Here is a 17034-nt window from a genome sequence, read left to right on the forward strand (position 1 = left end):
GCCTCTCACCAGGGGCAACTCCAGAGTGGAAGAGTGTCCAGCCCCTGTCAAGGAAACTGGTTCCAGAGCCCGAGCCATTCGTAGAGGTGAGTCCGACTATTTCTAGCCGGAACCTCTCAGCCTCACACACCAGCTCAGGCTCCTTCCCCACCAGTGAGGTGACATTCCACGTCCCAATAGCTGAGGATCAGACCGCCAGGGTCCCCGCCCTCGGCTACCACCCATCCCACATTGCACCCGACCCCTTTGGCCCCTCCCACAGGTGGTGAGCCCATGGGAAGGGGGACCCACGTCTCCTCTTCGGGCTGTGCCCTGCCGAGCTCCATGGGTAAAAGCCCGGCCACCAGGCGCTCGCCCGCGTTCCCCACCTCCAGGCCTGGCTCCAGAGTGGGGCCCCGGTGACCCACGTCCGGGCAAGGGAACACTAGGTCCATTTATTTGTCTCATCATCGGGGTATTTGGGCTGCACTTTGTCTGGTCCCTCACCTAGGACCTGTCTGCCATGGGTGACCCTACTAGGGGCATAAAGCCCCTGACAGCATAGCTCCTAGGATCATTGGGACACTCAAACCCCTCCACCACGGTAAGGTGGCAGCCCAGGGAGGGGCACACATATAGTATATGTTTTTATATTTTCACGAAACAAATAAAAAGCTGTTGTTGTCACATGACCTCATGACCTGAAAGCTGAATCAAGCGCTTTGAAGTGTCCCCCCCCCCCCCCCCCACACACACACCCTTGGACAGAAAAAGAAAATGGGCAGAGTTTAATCCAAACAGTCGCAGGTTGTCATAAAGATTGAAGCTCCAGTAAGTCTAATGTCGTCTGCAACACTGTCTGAAAGGCTGAGTTTTGGGGACCTGGCAGATTTTTTTTGTCTACTTTTAGAAGCATGTACTTGATTAAACAAAGAAAACTGAATCCAGGCATGAGCACTACTCCACCCCTTCTTTTTTCTCAGTTTCCAGTTGATGCAACCTTTTGATTTTAATTTCAGCTTCACAGTGCCATGTTTTACTACAACAGATGGGAAGCTGCTGCACTTTTTAATTCTGTTCTCTAATGACCTGCAGGATGGTGGGACAGAAAGAAGACGACAGCTCGCAGCCCATGATCGATGTGCTGTACCGGCAGAGCGCTGCAGACCAGGACTTGGTGGCTGTCCTGCAAAAACTGTACCTGTGTGCAAGCACGGAGTTCCTGATGGCCGTCACAGATTTCTTTCTGCAGGCTCTGCCGCAGAGTCCAGCTGCAACCGTGTCAGTTGCAACGAGCGATAAGCTGCCGCAGAGACAGACCACCGAACCTCGACCTGATGCAAAGGCTGGTAAGACTAGGAGACTGGGTCCAGGACCAGACGAAACATTCATTCAACCTTTATTTAAACAGATAAATCACATTGAGCCTCGAAGACTCATTTACAAGTGAGACCTGTTTGGACAGACAAAAGTAAACAGACGAAACAACAGCTTCTGTCAACAAGAACATCTATAGAAAAAAAGGACAGGAAGAGTTTTGATCATCAAGGTGGCTGCAGTGTCTCGGTGGTCAGAGCCGTGGTCTTGTAATCCTGAGGTTGTGGGACTGAGCCCAGGTTGCACCAGGAAGGGCATCTGGCATCAAACAATGACCAGATCTTTCATGAGTTCACTCACTGTGGCGACCCCTGCAGAGAGGACAACCGAAAGAACAACATTAGGAAACAATAAAACTACAGTTAAACTAAGGGCTAAGTTAAACTAAGTTGTTTATACAAATAATTACCTTTATATATCCAGATAGAAAACCACTGAGATCAAGATTTCTTTTACAGAGAGGACCGGGACAAAAAGTCAGCAACACACGTCACAATTAATAAATCCATCAAATTCATATAAAATTAATAACCCCTCAAAGATGTTTTATGTTCATCTGATGAAGAGGTTCAGTTTTTCTTGTAAATACATAGTTCCCACACACGTGACTGGTATTGCGCAATACTGTGTTTTCTGCAATTTTATGAGGCGCAAGTGAAGAAGATGCTTACAGACAGACCAGAGCTCAGTATATTGATACTCTTGACCAAGAGCAAGATATAGGCATAAAATAGCTGCGGTCCCTATGAGGTGGAGGAAGAAATTATGTCAGACGAAACAGACAAGTTGTCACCGTGAAGTTACTTTGATATTGTTAATTATTTAGTGAACACGAGGAGTGCTACAACGGAGGAGCGTCACAGCTTTAAATCCACGGATGCTTATAATCAATGACGGATTTGTGGCGGACGTCCGAACTCTTCATGTTAATAAAGTTCTGGCGACTGGCAGAGTAAGTAGTTACAATAATATTCACGTAAATGTCCCTCCTAGCTAGCTACAAGCTACATCAGCTAAGCTAATTTTTGTTACATTAAAGATTTCTGATATTTACTGTAGCAAAGATTAGTTTAGCTGATGTAGCTTGTGCCACGTAAATATCACTGATTATTTCTCACATTACTACATTATTTATTTTCCCTATGACTGCCTTTCATACTTAAATTTGTGGTAACAAAATAAATCATGTGTAATTATTGCTCATAGTATTAAACATGTTACAGTAAATGTCACTGATATTATTTATTTTCCACTATGACTGCCTTTGTTAATAAAGTTAGTGGTGGAAAATTACAATTTAGTAACTCCTTTTAATCCATTGGTGAAATGTTTTAAAACCCTGAAACAAGAACAGATTTTAAGTTTTCCTCCTTTGTGTTGTATTTCTGTGTGAGGTTCTCCCAGAAGATGAAACTCCACTTGGTCCAGAAGTTGTGCAGTCGTGCACCACAGCAACAAATGAGTGAAAATATCATTTCTATAAATGAACCTGCTTATGAAGAACATGTGATGTGGTTGTGAAATGTGCATGTGCGTGTTCTTACCTTTAGTTTGAATAAAACAGTTGCACCAAGTTTCACCTTCTTTATTTCAATAATTAAGATCCTCTGTTTAATCTCCAATACTGAGAAATAGTTTCATTGTAATGTCGCCTCTATAGACATTATTCTACTGCACATAAATAAAACCTAGCTGTAGTGATTGTTCTTTGACAAATTACCAGTTTAGTGTTTTACTGACATGTAAAAAACATCAAAACATGCATGTTGCTGTATGTTCCTCCTCCAGGAGGAGACTGACACAGTTCTAAGTCAAAGCCTATAATTAGAAATTCAAAACAGTTGAAACTGAATACAAGATGAGAACTGTGGGTGATTTGATGCCATTTAATGACAATGACTCCATGCAGCTGATCATAGTGGGCTACAGAATAAATACCAGATCAACAACACTCTTCAACAAGGACTGATGGAGACCAGTGGAGTTTCTGACTTTAAACAAACTGGAACAGATTCCTCGTCATGTGGGACCGCCCGACTGGAGCAGCCAACCCCTCAGGATCCAAGACTGGACCCAGGTCTAGAATCTGAGACCGGACCCAGGTCTAGAATCTGAGACCGGACCCAGGTCTAGGAGAGTCCTCGCACTGGAGCTTTTCTTTGGATCAAACTCGGCCCTTCACTCGTCTGTAACTTAAAAAGAAAAAGATTAATAAACACTGTCATGTTTGCATCACAAACTCTAAAATAAGACAATTAATACAGTTCATAACATTTTTACTCATTCACAAAGTTATATGTTCAATTTTATATTGATTTGAGTAATTTTTATCTTAGATTGACTTTAATATTTTTGAATTATTGTGCCGGCTGCTTGTGTCATTACCTGCTGTTCCTCTGCTGCTGATGTTCTCAGAGTCAGTGTCTGTCGGCTTCAGTGCAGGAGACCAGTCTGTGTGTGACTTGTGTGCACGCCTTCCTGAAAAAACTAATAATTCAATAAAACAAATGTTGAAATACCCAAAAGATGAACTTGTGTTATGGAATATTTTCAGTACAGATGCATCCACTGCTTTATTCACACATGAGAGTAAAGATGGACTCAGAATCAAAACAAACTGATAGTTCTAGTCTGACAACGTCGCAGTGTTCAGATATTATGTATATTAACTACAATGTGTGTGTGTGTGTGATGCAGATACTGTACAATATACACAGTATATGCCTCATACACTGTGTGTACTGTATAACATGTATTTATATTAATTACTGAAGATTTGTTTAGTAAATGCTTTAACTGATATTCACTCACATTTTAGTACAATTTTATCTTCATGTGTGTTTTTCTCTTCTTTTATTCACATCATTATTTTAAACGTGCTTTAATAACTGGTTTAATGACGGCTCATGTGTTGTGAGCTGCTGTAATGTCATATTGACCTGGTCTATCTTGAAACAAAGATATGTAAACTGTCTCAATCAGATCTAACCAGCTAATAAAGGTTTAAATAAAATAACAAGCAGCCTCCTGACAACAAACAGTCCAGGCTCAACACGGGACCAGAACCAGAACTTTGTTGTGAGTGTTACGGTGTGGAGGTTAGCACGTAGCATAGTGTTGCTAAGCTAACTACAGTACTACTAAATCATGAAAAACAGTTCCAATACACACACAGTTATACTCTGACTGTTAGGATTTGTGTCAGGAGCGAACCCAGAGTGCAGAACAGGGACTCAACTCGGCAGATATACAAAAATAGGTTTTTAATGATAAATGAAAAGTACAAAATAAACAAGCTGACGGGGCAGCAAAACTTACATGAACTAGGAAGGAGGCACGGGGAACTCAGGAGACACGGGGAACTCGAGGGACCAGGAAGACAGGGAAAGACTCAGGAGACCCAAGGAAGAGTACCCAACGAAGACGACCCGACGAAGAACACGACAGAATAGGACAGCTTAAATACAGGGAGAAGACGAGACATGATGACAAACAGCTGGGACGAGACACAGGTGGCAACAATGGAAACTAATGAGGAAGCACGAGGGAAACAGACAAACCGGGCCACAGAAAAGTACCATCCTTACAGTACCCCCCCCCCCCCAAGGACGCCTCCAGGCATCCCCAAAAAACCCCCCTCCCGAAGGACTAGGGCGGGTGGAGGGTGGCACTGCAAGGGTGGAGGGCCCGAGGAAAACACGAGGACCAGAGAAAAGACACGAGGAACCACAAAGAAAAAAGGACACGTGGAACTACAGAGAAGGGGACACAAGGAACCAGAGAACAAGGAGCCAGAGAATGAGGACACGAGGAGAAAAAGGACACGAGGAACCAGAAAAGGGACACGAGGGATCACAAAGAAGAAAGGCCTGGGATAGAAAGTAAAAAATCCTCCTTCTGGGTCAAAACTAAATCAAAGGAGGACAGGTTTCTTTTAGCAGAATTAAATAGTTTGAGAATTGTCTGATTAACATGAAAAATATCCTCAGGGGGAAAAAAAAGGAAGGTCTGTATGAGTGGGTGTGGTGACGGGTGCCGCCCCCACCGGAAACCTAGAAGGTGAGGCGGCGGGACACGCCCCCACGGTGTCACAATGAAAACTCTCCGGAGGTACGGCCAGGCTGGGTCGAACAGCCGCGGCGCGGAGTGGCGGTGAGAGGCCGGATTCCGCCCCCACCAGGAACCTGGAAGGTGAGGCGACGGAACCCGCCCCAATGACGTCAACCGGACCGGACTCACCGAATCGAACAGGAGTGGACCGGAGCTCCCGCGGGACGCTGGATCTCGCCCCCACCGGAAACCTGGGAGGTGAGGCGGCGAACCCCGCTCCCACGAAAACACCGGAACCAGCTCTGAAGTTCTGCTCGGCCGACGAGACCAGGCCGGTCGCCGCAGACTGCCTCCGGAACCGTCCACCGCGGTGGCGGCGGGACGGTGGATGGACAGAGACGGAGAGGAGCTCGTCCATCACGGCACAAGGAGGGAAAAAAGGTGAGTGTTGCCCAGTGAGAACCCTGCCCGCTGGGTTCTGTTCTGGTCGGGTCGTACTGTTAGGATTTGTGTCAGGAGCGAACCCAGAGTGCAGAACAGGGACTCAACTCGGCAGATATACAAAAATAGGTTTTTAATGATAAATGAAAAGTACAAAATAAACAAGCTGACGGGGCAGCAAAACTTACATGAACTAGGAAGGAGGCACGGGGAACTCAGGAGACATGGGGAACTCGAGGGACCAGGAAGACAGGGAAAGACTCAGGAGACCCAAGGAAGAGTACCCAACGAAGACGACCCGTCGAAGAACACGACAGAATAGGACGGCTTAAATACAGGGAGAAGACGAGACATGATGACAAACAGCTGGGACGAGACACAGGTGGCAACAATGGAAACTAATGAGGAAGCACGAGGGAAACAGACAAACCGGGCCACAGAAAAGTACCATCCTTACACTGACATTGTTTCACAAAATTATTTATATAGAATTTTTTGTTTATCGGACAAAAAGTGATCGGAGCACGACATCTTCAAGGGCAGAATCTTAGCCAGACTCAACGATGTTCTGCGGTGAGCTCCTCTGATGGAGGTCCTTCACATTTCCTTATTTTTGGGATTAAGTGAAAACTGATCAATAGATAAAGTAAAATACTCTAACACTCACTCACAAATAGGACTTTTAAAGGATCATAGCAAACAAAGATTAAACTTATGCAACCAGAAGTTACATTATATATCTACATACAAAACGCAGAAAACAAAGCACAACTAGCTTTAATCTTTAATTTAACCATTAACTTCTGACTGCAAAGTGTTTGGAATGCAAAACCCCGACAATGTTGTCAAAGGAAAAGGGGGCAGAGCTCCTGCAGATAAGGGGCGTTTACTTTCAAGACTAATTGTGATTGCTGATTGGTCAGTTGCTGACAAGCCTACTGGATTGATTGACGGGTGGTGCTGAGGATCTGACTTGTGCAAAAAAAAAACAATCATAGATTTTTCTGGCCTGTTTAAGACTGTCATCATCCATCCATCATCTTTACCCGCTTCTTCCATTTCAGGTCACGGGGGTCACTGGTGCCCATGTCCAGCAATCACTGTGCGAGGAGAAGGGTACACCCTGGACAGGTCTCCAGTCCATCACAGAGATACATAGAGACAAACGAGACAACCATTCACTCTCTCACTCACACCTAGGGATAATTTAGAGTTACCAATCAGCCTAACATGCATGTTTTTGGTCTGTGGGAGGAAACCGGAGTACCCGGAGAAAACCCACGTTCTCACATGCAAACTCCACCCAGAAAGGCCCCTGGACCGGGATTTGAACCAGGGACCTGCTCGCCGAGAGGCAGCAGCTCTACCAGTTGCACCACCATGCTGCCCCATCATCATTTATTCCATATTTATTTCAAATTTATTCAATATTTTGGTGAATCTAAGGTTTGAGAACTGAACTTCCTTAAAAAATCCTAATGATGGTTTCTTTATTTTTCAGGGGTGCTGAGTTAAATTTTAGGGGTGCTTGAGCACCTCCAAAAAGAGGTAAAATCACCACTGGTCTGTGGCTAAGATAATGCCATTAAAAATGTTCAACAGTACTGACTCAGTACTGTGATGAGTTTTAAAACCAGATTGAAACAGTTCAAGAAGGTTATGGTCGTTTAAGTAAGATGTTAACTGGCTGTAAACTCTTTTCTCCAAGATCTTCGACATGAAGGGCAGTTTTAAAGTAGGCCTAAAATTGGACGTGACTGTAGAGTCCAGGCCAGGCTTTTTAATCAGTGGTGTCACTGCATGTTTAAAACTTACTGGTACCTGTCCATTTGTCAAGCTACTATTTATAATTCTGGACACATAAGAAGCCACCTTGTGAAAAACCTCTTTTAAAAGACAAGGTGCTATGGGATCATTTGGAGATCCAAATCATTGGGATCATTTGGAGACGTCATACGACCAGTGAAGTCCTTTAAAAAAAGAAAAGTGACGAGCTCAAAGTGACTGGAAACAACAGAGTGTGACAGATGGAGGGGTCATAAGAAGGAGCTTATGAGAACTCTAATGTTTGCAACCTTGTCAATAAAAAAGCTCAGGAATTTCTCACACACTTCAGCAGAGTTCTCTGGGCTGGCTGATTGTGGGGCATTAAGAACAGAACGAAGTCCATGCTCAATAATCCAGGTATACAATCCAACATTTTTCAGTCAGGTCATCTGGACAGTTTCTTTTTCTTTTTGTGCTGAAACGTTTCACCTTCGATCCGGAAGGCTTCATCAGTCAAGGAAACACACAACAAAACTGATTCTTTCCCCAACAGCTTACTCCAAAGTGGAACAAACCAGTTCTGGCATTAAGAACAGAGTTGATGGTTTGAAAAAGCACACGTGGATTGTTAGAGTGGGCAGCACGGTGGCGCAACTGGTAGAGCTGCTGCCTCTCAGCGAGCAGGTCCTTGGTTCAAACCCCGGTCCAGGGGCCCTCAGGGTGGAGTTTGCATGTTCTCTCCGTGCATGCGTGGGTTTTCTCCGGGTACTCCGGTTTCCTCCCACAGACCAAAAACATGCATGTTAGGCTGATTGGTAACTCTAAATTGTCCCTAGGTGTGAGTGAGAGAGTGAATGTTTGTTTGTCTCGTTTGTCTCTATGTGTCCCTGTGATGGACTTGCGACCTGTCCAGGGTGTACCCCGCCTCTCGCACAGTGATTGCTGGACATGGGCACCAGCGACCCCCGTGACCCAAAATGGAATAAACGGGTAAAGATAATGGATGGATGGATGGATGGATGGATGGATGGATGGATGGATGGATGGATTGTTAGAGTTGGAGGAAATGATGTCAGAGAAATATTTGTTTTGTTGCAGCTCTAACAGTTGACTGATAGAAACTGCCAGGTGTCCCTCTACGTTGGAAAATACACCTGTAACCAGATTCAAAAAGGATGGTTCCCCTAGAAAACAGTTAACACTAATTTGACCAAATGAACATGTTAAACTCAAATGTCTGTAATCAATCAGTCGGCCTGTTTAAAGGGCGACAGATAGTCACAGGGCTGTTTGGAACTTAGATCACTGGAAGCCAAAGACAGTTGTCTCAGTAGTTTAGATAGACAACAATTAAATAGCATGTTGAAGATAAAGACTATAAAACCATGTCCAAGCTGCTGGACTGTGACTACAGCTGCACAGTTTTAACAAGTTTAAGGTCCACAGGACTGAAGTCCATACAGTCCACTAGAGACAAACTGAGGACACATTGAAGGGACGGATTATAAGGGGTGCCCATTAAATCGATCATGATCTACTGGTCGATCGCAAAGGTATTATGGGGAGATCCCATGACATAAAAAAAAAATAGACATCAGCCTATCATCTTTGATTGACAGACAGGGTAGCCAGTTTGAGGCCCCGTTTACACAACGTAAAACGTTCGTCCGTTCATTTAAAGCAACAGCCTCATTCTCTCTGAAACCGAAGGTTTCTGAATCCAGGTCTCAGAGTGGAGATTTTCAGGAGAACCCCCCGTGGAGGTGTGAAATGCTCCATTGTGAAGTTGCACATGCACACTACAGGTAGCTGCAGTCCAAAGTTTTTCTGCTCTAACAACAATTATAATAAATGTCAGAGAGCAGAGTGTTTTTGTGCTGCTCACCCTTTTTCAGCTTGTAGGAGCAAAACTAATAAAATCCAGTTACAAAGAGACGTTAGTGTGTTCACCAGTTTGAACGCAACTGTGATCATGCCAACGCTGCATGCACAATAAATGCAACTGAGTTCTGCAGGGTTGCCAGATAAATTTAAAATGCCTCATTTACCCCCTCCTTTTCTGTGCACGTTCAACAAACACAACACACACCTCAACTTAGAATATCTATACTCAGCACATATGACAGTTTAGGTCAAAATACTATAATTTTAAAGCCACAGTACTATAGTTCATCATTTCTTATCTGGTAACCCGACTGACATGGAAACTACAGTGTTTTTGTGTAAACTCGCTCATTTTTTGTTTATTCCCCCCAGTAAACATTGAAAACGCCAACATTTCCAGAGGTTGTTCTCATGTAAACGGGGCCTTATAGCAGGTAGGTCACTTTGACTTGGTCATTTTAAAAGGAGCTGGAAAAGTGTGGGCACCCCTGGATTGTACTGTAGTACTGGAAACCAAAGAGCCCAGAACAACTATCAGCTGCCATACAAAGCTGAAATTTGGTGTGCTTATAGCTGAGAACGTTCTCCATCACATACTGAATCCAAATCAAAAATCCAAGATGGCTACCATAGCTTAAAATAAAAAAAATGTGTATAACTAGCAGATTTTTTTCCCCATATTGTGCTGAAATTGGTATAGTGGTAGCTGAGAGTGAACTCCAACACATGGTGCTGTCAAATCAAAATTTTAAATTGGCAGCAGTGTGGCAGTCAAAGTTTCTCCAGGAACTTTATTCTTTTCATTACTTTGTCAGTTTCAAGTTACTTCGTTGACCTTTGGGGGTTCTTTTTTTTAACATAATGGTAGAAACAAACTTGACTGGGGCTGTCAGTGATCAAACCTTTGACATGAAATGTTAGTGGAGTCTTTGTCAACTTAACCTGAGTAGGATCAGAACTCCTGTCCTGTTTCTGCAGCTTCTGTAGTGAGGACCCGACTGCAGGCAGTGATTGTGGACCCAGAAGTGGTGTTTGTGGCCAGCTTGATGAAGGCCGATGCCCCCGCTCTGGTGGCCTCGTTTCAGTGTGACTTCACTCTGCAGATTGAGGAAGACGGATCCCAGACTGTGAAGTCCAACCTGAGGGGGCTGAAAGTTCTGGCCTGTCCCTTCATTCGAGACAAGTGGGATAAAGCTGTTACCACTGTAAGTTCTGAGCTGTTTGAAATTCTTTGTTTTTCAGGCAGATCATTGCAGTGGTAGAAAAGCAATGCCTCACATTTTACCTGGTCCAACAGGTGCTGAAACCCTGCTCAGTTGCCTTGGAAACTAAAACTGGACCCAACCAACCACTGAGCGGCTCTGTGATGGTGGAGGAAGTCATTGTTAAGGTTTGTTCTTTTTTTATTGATCCTAAAACCAGGGCTTAATTTGAGCTGGATTCTGCCGCAACAGGATCCAGGAACTCTTATTTTAACAGGGTGTGTTCTGGTAGCTGTTTGCTTAGATCCGATAACTTTCAGGCTTGCTAATAACAAAGTGATGAACAAATTGGACTGCCTTGAATGAATAAAACCTATATTGGGTATGTAAACTGAAAATAATTATATAAACAATAATTTCAAACACAACAGCCAATTATAAGCTTTCTAATTTCGCAACAGCTGCCCCTTCAAGTAAGCATTTCTGCTTCTACCCTTAAAAAAAAATTCCGCCCCTGGGGAGGTGGGGTTAGAATGATTGAGAGAAGCGGAGTGTTCAAGTCACACAAGGACAGCTGTTGGTCCGGCTACTTCTTGTTACTCTCTAAAATAGATATTGAATCAAGTGTTTACAAATGTAGGTATACTTAGATGTTTAACAACCCGTTAAAATACACCAAAATGCAGGAAATGGTATCTACTTTATTCAAAATTTTCTGGTGGGAGGGACCCCCCCCCCCCCCCCCCCCCCCCACACACACTATTTGCTTACCGGCATCGTTGGCTTTAAACAGGTGTCATGAGTGTATGAGGCCATCCAAATTATTATATATTTTTTTTTCCCTTGTTTCATCATTCAGAAGAGAATCGTTTGGCTACCAGGACATTCTAAACCGAACTTATGCTTCAACTACAAACCGGATTCCAAAAAAGTTGGGACACTAAACAAATTGTGAAAAAAAACTGAATGCAATGATGTGGAGGTTCCAACATCTAATATTTTATTCAGAATAGAACACAAATCACAGATCAAAAGTTTAAACTGGGAGAATGTATCATTTTAAGGGAAAAATCTGTTTCCAAATTTCATGGCATCAACAAATCCCAAAAAAGTTGGGACAAGTCCATTTTTACCACTGTGTGGCATCCCCCCTTCTTCTTACAACACTCAACAGACGTCTGGGGACAGAGGAGACCAGTTTCTCAAGTTTAGAAATAGGAATGCTCTCCCATTCATGTCTAATACAGGCCTCTAACTGTTCGATCGTCTTGGGCCTTCTTTGTCGCACCTTCCTCTTTATGATGCGCCAAATGTTCTCTATAGGTGAAAGATCTGGACTGCAGGCTGGACATTTCAGTACCCGGATCCTTCTCCTACGTAGCCATGATGTTGTGATTGCTGCAGAATGTGGTCTGGCATTATCGTGCTGAAAAATGCATGGTCTTCCCTGAAAGAGATGATGTCTAGATGGGAGCATATGTTGTTCTAGAACCTGAACATAGTTCTCTGCATTAATGGTGCCTTTCCAGACATGCAAGCTGCCCATGCCACAAGCGCTCATGCAACCCCATACCATCAGTGATGCAGGCTTCTGAACGGAGCATTGATAACAACTTGGGCTATCCTTGTCCTCTCTGGTCCGGATTACATGGCGTCCCAGTGTTCCATAAATAACTTCAAATCGTGACTCATCTGACCACAGAACAGTCTTCCATTTTGCCACACTTCATTTTAAATGACCCCTGGCCCAGTGCAAACGTCTGAGCTTGTGGAGCTTGCTTAGAAATGGCTTCCTCTTTGCACTGTAGAGTTTCAGCTGGCAACGGCAGATGGCACGGTGGATTGTGTTCACTGACAATGCTTTCTGGAAGTATTCCTGAGCCCATTCTGTTATTTCCTTGACAGTGGCATTCCTGTTTGAGGTGCAGTGACGTTTAAGGGCCCGGAGATCACGAGCATCCAGTAGAGTTTTACGGCCTTGACCCTTACGCACAATGATTGTTCCAGATTCTCTGAATTTTTTGATGATGTTATGCACAGTTGATGATGATAACTTAAAAGTCTTTGCTATTTTACGCTGGGTAACACCATTCTGGTATTGTTGCACTATCTTTCTGCACAGCAATGGTGGAATTGGTGATCCTCTTACCATCTTGGCTTCTGAGAGACACTGACACTCTGAGAAGCTCTTTTTATACCCAATCATGTTGTCAATTGACCTAATTAGTGTTAATTGGTCTTCCAGCTGTTCGTTATATGCTCAATTTCCTTTTTCCAGCCACTTATTGCTACTTGTCCCAACTTTTTTGGGATTTGTTGACACTGAAATTTTGAATCAACATATTTTTCCTTTAAAAAGTTACATTTACTCAGATTAAACTTTTGATCTGTCATCTATGTTGTATTATGAATAAAATATTGACATTTACCATCTCCACATCATTGCATTCAGTTTTTAATTTACAATTTGTTTAGTGTCCCAACTTTTTTGGAATCCAGTTTGTAGATAGAAAATTGAAAAATTTTAAATTCTCATTTGCTGTCTGGAAACCAACCCATTTAAATGAATTTTACCATTTATGGAAGATTAAGAAGAGTAAAAGAGTGTATTGCTGTTTAAACTTTTGTCAACAAGCATACACGGTACTCTTGTTTTGTTTTTCTTGATTTTTTTGCATTAATATCACCAAACGAAATTTATCAGTTAACACTACACACCCCAAACTGGCCCTGAACTCATCACTGAGGTGTGTTTGTGTCTGCAGATCTCCCCGGTCATCCTCAACACAGTGAAGACGATAACAGCGGGCATGACAAAGCCCAGTACTGAGCAGAATCAGGAACTGAGTCCTGACGTCAGCGACCTGTGGTCCATCATGAACATCTACAACTGTAACTTCTGGTTTCTGGGAGTGGACCAGGCCACCGAGATGACAGAGAGCTTCACAGAGGTGGACAAAAAGAACAATGGAGAAACCTTTTCTGCTCAGATCAAGGTACAACAAAAGAGCTCATTTCAGGACCTGAACACAGTTTAGGCTCTAGCTTCTTTCTTGTTGCTGAACCGTTGTGAGCCCACAGGTAGTCCAGATGACTCTGGAGTCTGGTTTGGGTCATCGGACGGTCCCTCTGCTGCTGGCTGAGTCTTCCATAAATGGACAGGCGAAAAACTGGTCATCTCTGCTGCAGCTGAAGGCTGACATGACACTGGAGGTGAGACCTGACCTGAAGATACATGTTCTTGACTTACAATGATGTTTTTGGACATTTGTCCTCATAAAAAATATTTCCATGTAAAAATGGGAAATAATGACTGTGTTCACTATTTGACGGGTAGTCAACCCACCTTTTGTGGACAATTCATCTGTTCTTCACCAAATTTAAAAAGTTGTCCACCCGCAGTCAGACAACAATGGGCTGTCTCAGATTTATTAGGGGGCAGAAATGGTGTAGGGGCAGGACAGCCGACTCGGGACCTGAAGGTCCTGGGCTTGATCCCCAGTCATTGCACATCTCGTGGCATCTCAGAGAAGGACACCCTATCCCCAGTTGCTCCCCGGGAGCTTTCCATAGCTGCCCACTGTTCCACCTGGTGGTGGATGTTTTAAAAGCAGAGAGACATTCTCACCATTGTATGGGAACATACAATGATGAGAATACACAACACATTATTATTGTTATTATATAGTGACATTTTTTTTACTTTATTCTTACAGGCTAGTTAGCTAGCATTTCCCTACTTCTGGCTTTATGGTAACATTTTCTGTCTTTTTGCTACTTTTGGCACTAAGCTAGCATTTTCCCCTGCATTTGCTAGCTTTTGAGCATACTTCTGCCTTTATTCGCATTCCTTTTAGCTTCTTTATTGCTAATTATTGTTTTTTCTTCTTATATGAGCTTTTTTATTGTTGTTAATTTCAACTTTTTTCTGTATTCTTGAGGTATTTTTCTGCTTTTTGTGCTTCTTGCAGCTTCATCCCCCCTGAGTGATTGTAGTAGTAAATTGGAGATTGATTATATACGTAATGTGCTTTGTCTTGTTTAATGGTGGCACATGTTGTGTCTGCAGGTGAACTACTTTAATGAGGTCCATGCAGTGTGGGAGCCTCTGATTGAACGAATTGACGGTGGCCGACGCAGGTGGAACCTGGAGCTGGAGGTAAATCTTTCTGCTTCACATGTGCTGTTTGGAGCAGGAATTCTCCTTTCTTTAATCCTTTGTAATGTAGTCAAGTGATACACTGCAAAGACATTAAAGACACCATGAACATTACCATCTCCAAGCATTCTTTTGGTTTCTTCTTCTTTTTATGTTTCTATTTTCATACTGCTGTGCAGTTTTGAAAAGAAAATGTGCTAAAAATATCAAAACACGCGACTCCCTCAACGAGAGCTAAGAACCAGGTGTTTTTGGACGAACTAGTAAACTAGCAGTTTGAGATCTTTAAATGTTTTTACGCAATCACGGTTTAAGATTTATGATGTTTGGAGATTTTATCACAGAATGTTTAACTTGAAGTGTGATGATGTCACACACACTATAAGCTACTTAAACTGAACCTATAACTAGAGTTTTTTTCCATTATGGCCATCTACATAAATCTTGTGTAATTTCAGAACCCATGTCTTAGGCCTATGCTTTCAGGAAAATAAGGAAATAGTCTTTGATTAGATTACTGTGTTGCTAAAATAACTCCTAAATTTCTCTTGGCCTTTAGAGCAAAAATTGAATGGTGTTGTCATTTTGAGCAATGTCACTTTTTTGTTTTTGTCATATCTTGACTCCCACAGTCAGTTTAAACAGGAATGTGAGAAAGCAGCTCGTATGAATCTTTCAAAGAACTATTGATCCAAATAGTTTTATAGTTTATGAAAGTTTGGCCCCTGAGAAGAAAAATGTAGATTAGAGGTGGATGAAGGTTCTTCCACAATCGCTGGTCTGGTTCGGGTCGCTATACCATAAAGTAACTGATTCTGTAAGTCCGAGCACCAACCTGACAAAATCCTTTTTTTCCTTGCAGATCAAGAACAACCCAGTTATGGACAAGAGTCCCGTGCACGGAGACGACGACTTATTTCTTCCTGAACCTCAGACCGTCATCAACATCTGCTCCAAAGATCCCATGAACATCACCATCTCCAAGAGCAGCCTTGGTGTCTTCCAAAACCTGGCTAAGGTACCACATGTCCTGATAGGTTTATCCAGCATGGTTCAGTGTTCGCATGTGGTGCAGTGTAGAGCTGCAATTTCTTCCCCGAGCCTGGGCCCAACCTGAAATTTGGGCCGGGCCGGGCCAAAATTATGTGCTTGATGGGCGGGCTGGGTCGGTCTCGGGATTTTGATGCGGTTTTATGAATCATACAGCACAAAGAAAACTAAATAATAATGCACAATATAAAATTGTGTTAATCTATTTGTAGAGGAGGAGGCAGTAAGTTTACTATGTTGAAGATGAGGAAAGAAAGAAGAGTGCAGCAGTTAATCAGACAGTGAAAACAGAGAAGCACTGGCGCATTGTACATTTGCGCATGTGGCCCAACCCACCCTACTTTTATCACACATCTGAGGATTTGCAATTGATCCACAACAAGTGACATGATGGAGCTGGAAAGTATTAAACAAAAGCTAAAAATGGGAGAACTCACTCAACAAAGCCAGCACAGTGAAACCTGCTGATGTGTGTCAGGTCAGGTGCACGCTCGGGTCCGACCGGCCGGTTGAAAGAGGTAAAAAAAAAAGTCCTATTAAGCTTCAGGTGGATCACTGGATCATCGTCTCAGGCTCGGAAAAAATGGCTACGGGCTGGGGCCGGGTTGAGTCGGATTTTTAAGGCCCAAATGCCACTCTAGTGCAGTGTGAATGATGAGAGCTAAATTACTTCAGTGAAATGAGCTGAAACTAAATTTATTTATTTTTTCTTCTTCTTTCGGCTGCTCCCTTCTTCAGGGGTCGCCACAGTGAACTAAGTCGCACGAAGACTTGGCAGTTATTTTTACGCCGGATGCACTTCCTGATGCAACCAAAGACACCGAGCTACCACAGTCTCTGTGTGGAGCAGAGAGCTGCTAACTAAGACACCCGGAGGAGCAGATGGTGGGAGTTAAGGGCCTTGCTCAAGGGCCCAGAGTGGGATGAATGAGAGTGGGGACAGGTGTGGGAGCTTCGCCTACCCCACCCACATTTTTGATGATGTCAGTACCGGGGCTTGAACCGGCAATCTTCCGATCACAGTCCCACCTTCTCTAACCTCTGCACCACCACTCCCCTGACCTGGCCTAAAACAAATGATTGCTGTTTCAGCTCTGTGGTACATAACCATTTTTTAGAGACAAA

At 43.4% G+C, this 17034-nt stretch overlaps 1 protein-coding gene across 1 annotated transcript in view; it reads left to right on the forward strand.

The window, feature by feature from the left end:
• The window catches only part of vps13c (vacuolar protein sorting 13 homolog C), a 289282-nt gene that overhangs the window by 177074 nt on the left and 95174 nt on the right, over positions 1-17034 (forward strand). Inside the window, exons 48-54 of the mRNA XM_037694953.1 lie at positions 1075-1328; positions 10477-10703; positions 10796-10888; positions 13466-13696; positions 13782-13913; positions 14770-14859; positions 15722-15877. Coding sequence (XP_037550881.1) covers positions 1075-1328; positions 10477-10703; positions 10796-10888; positions 13466-13696; positions 13782-13913; positions 14770-14859; positions 15722-15877 — 1183 coding nt within the window. The remainder of the gene's footprint in view (positions 1-1074; positions 1329-10476; positions 10704-10795; positions 10889-13465; positions 13697-13781; positions 13914-14769; positions 14860-15721; positions 15878-17034) is intronic.

Source organism: Nematolebias whitei, chromosome 2 (genome assembly GCF_014905685.2).
Source record: "Nematolebias whitei isolate Nwh7 chromosome 2, NemWhi1, whole genome shotgun sequence".
Taxonomy (NCBI): domain Eukaryota; kingdom Metazoa; phylum Chordata; class Actinopteri; order Cyprinodontiformes; family Rivulidae; genus Nematolebias; species Nematolebias whitei.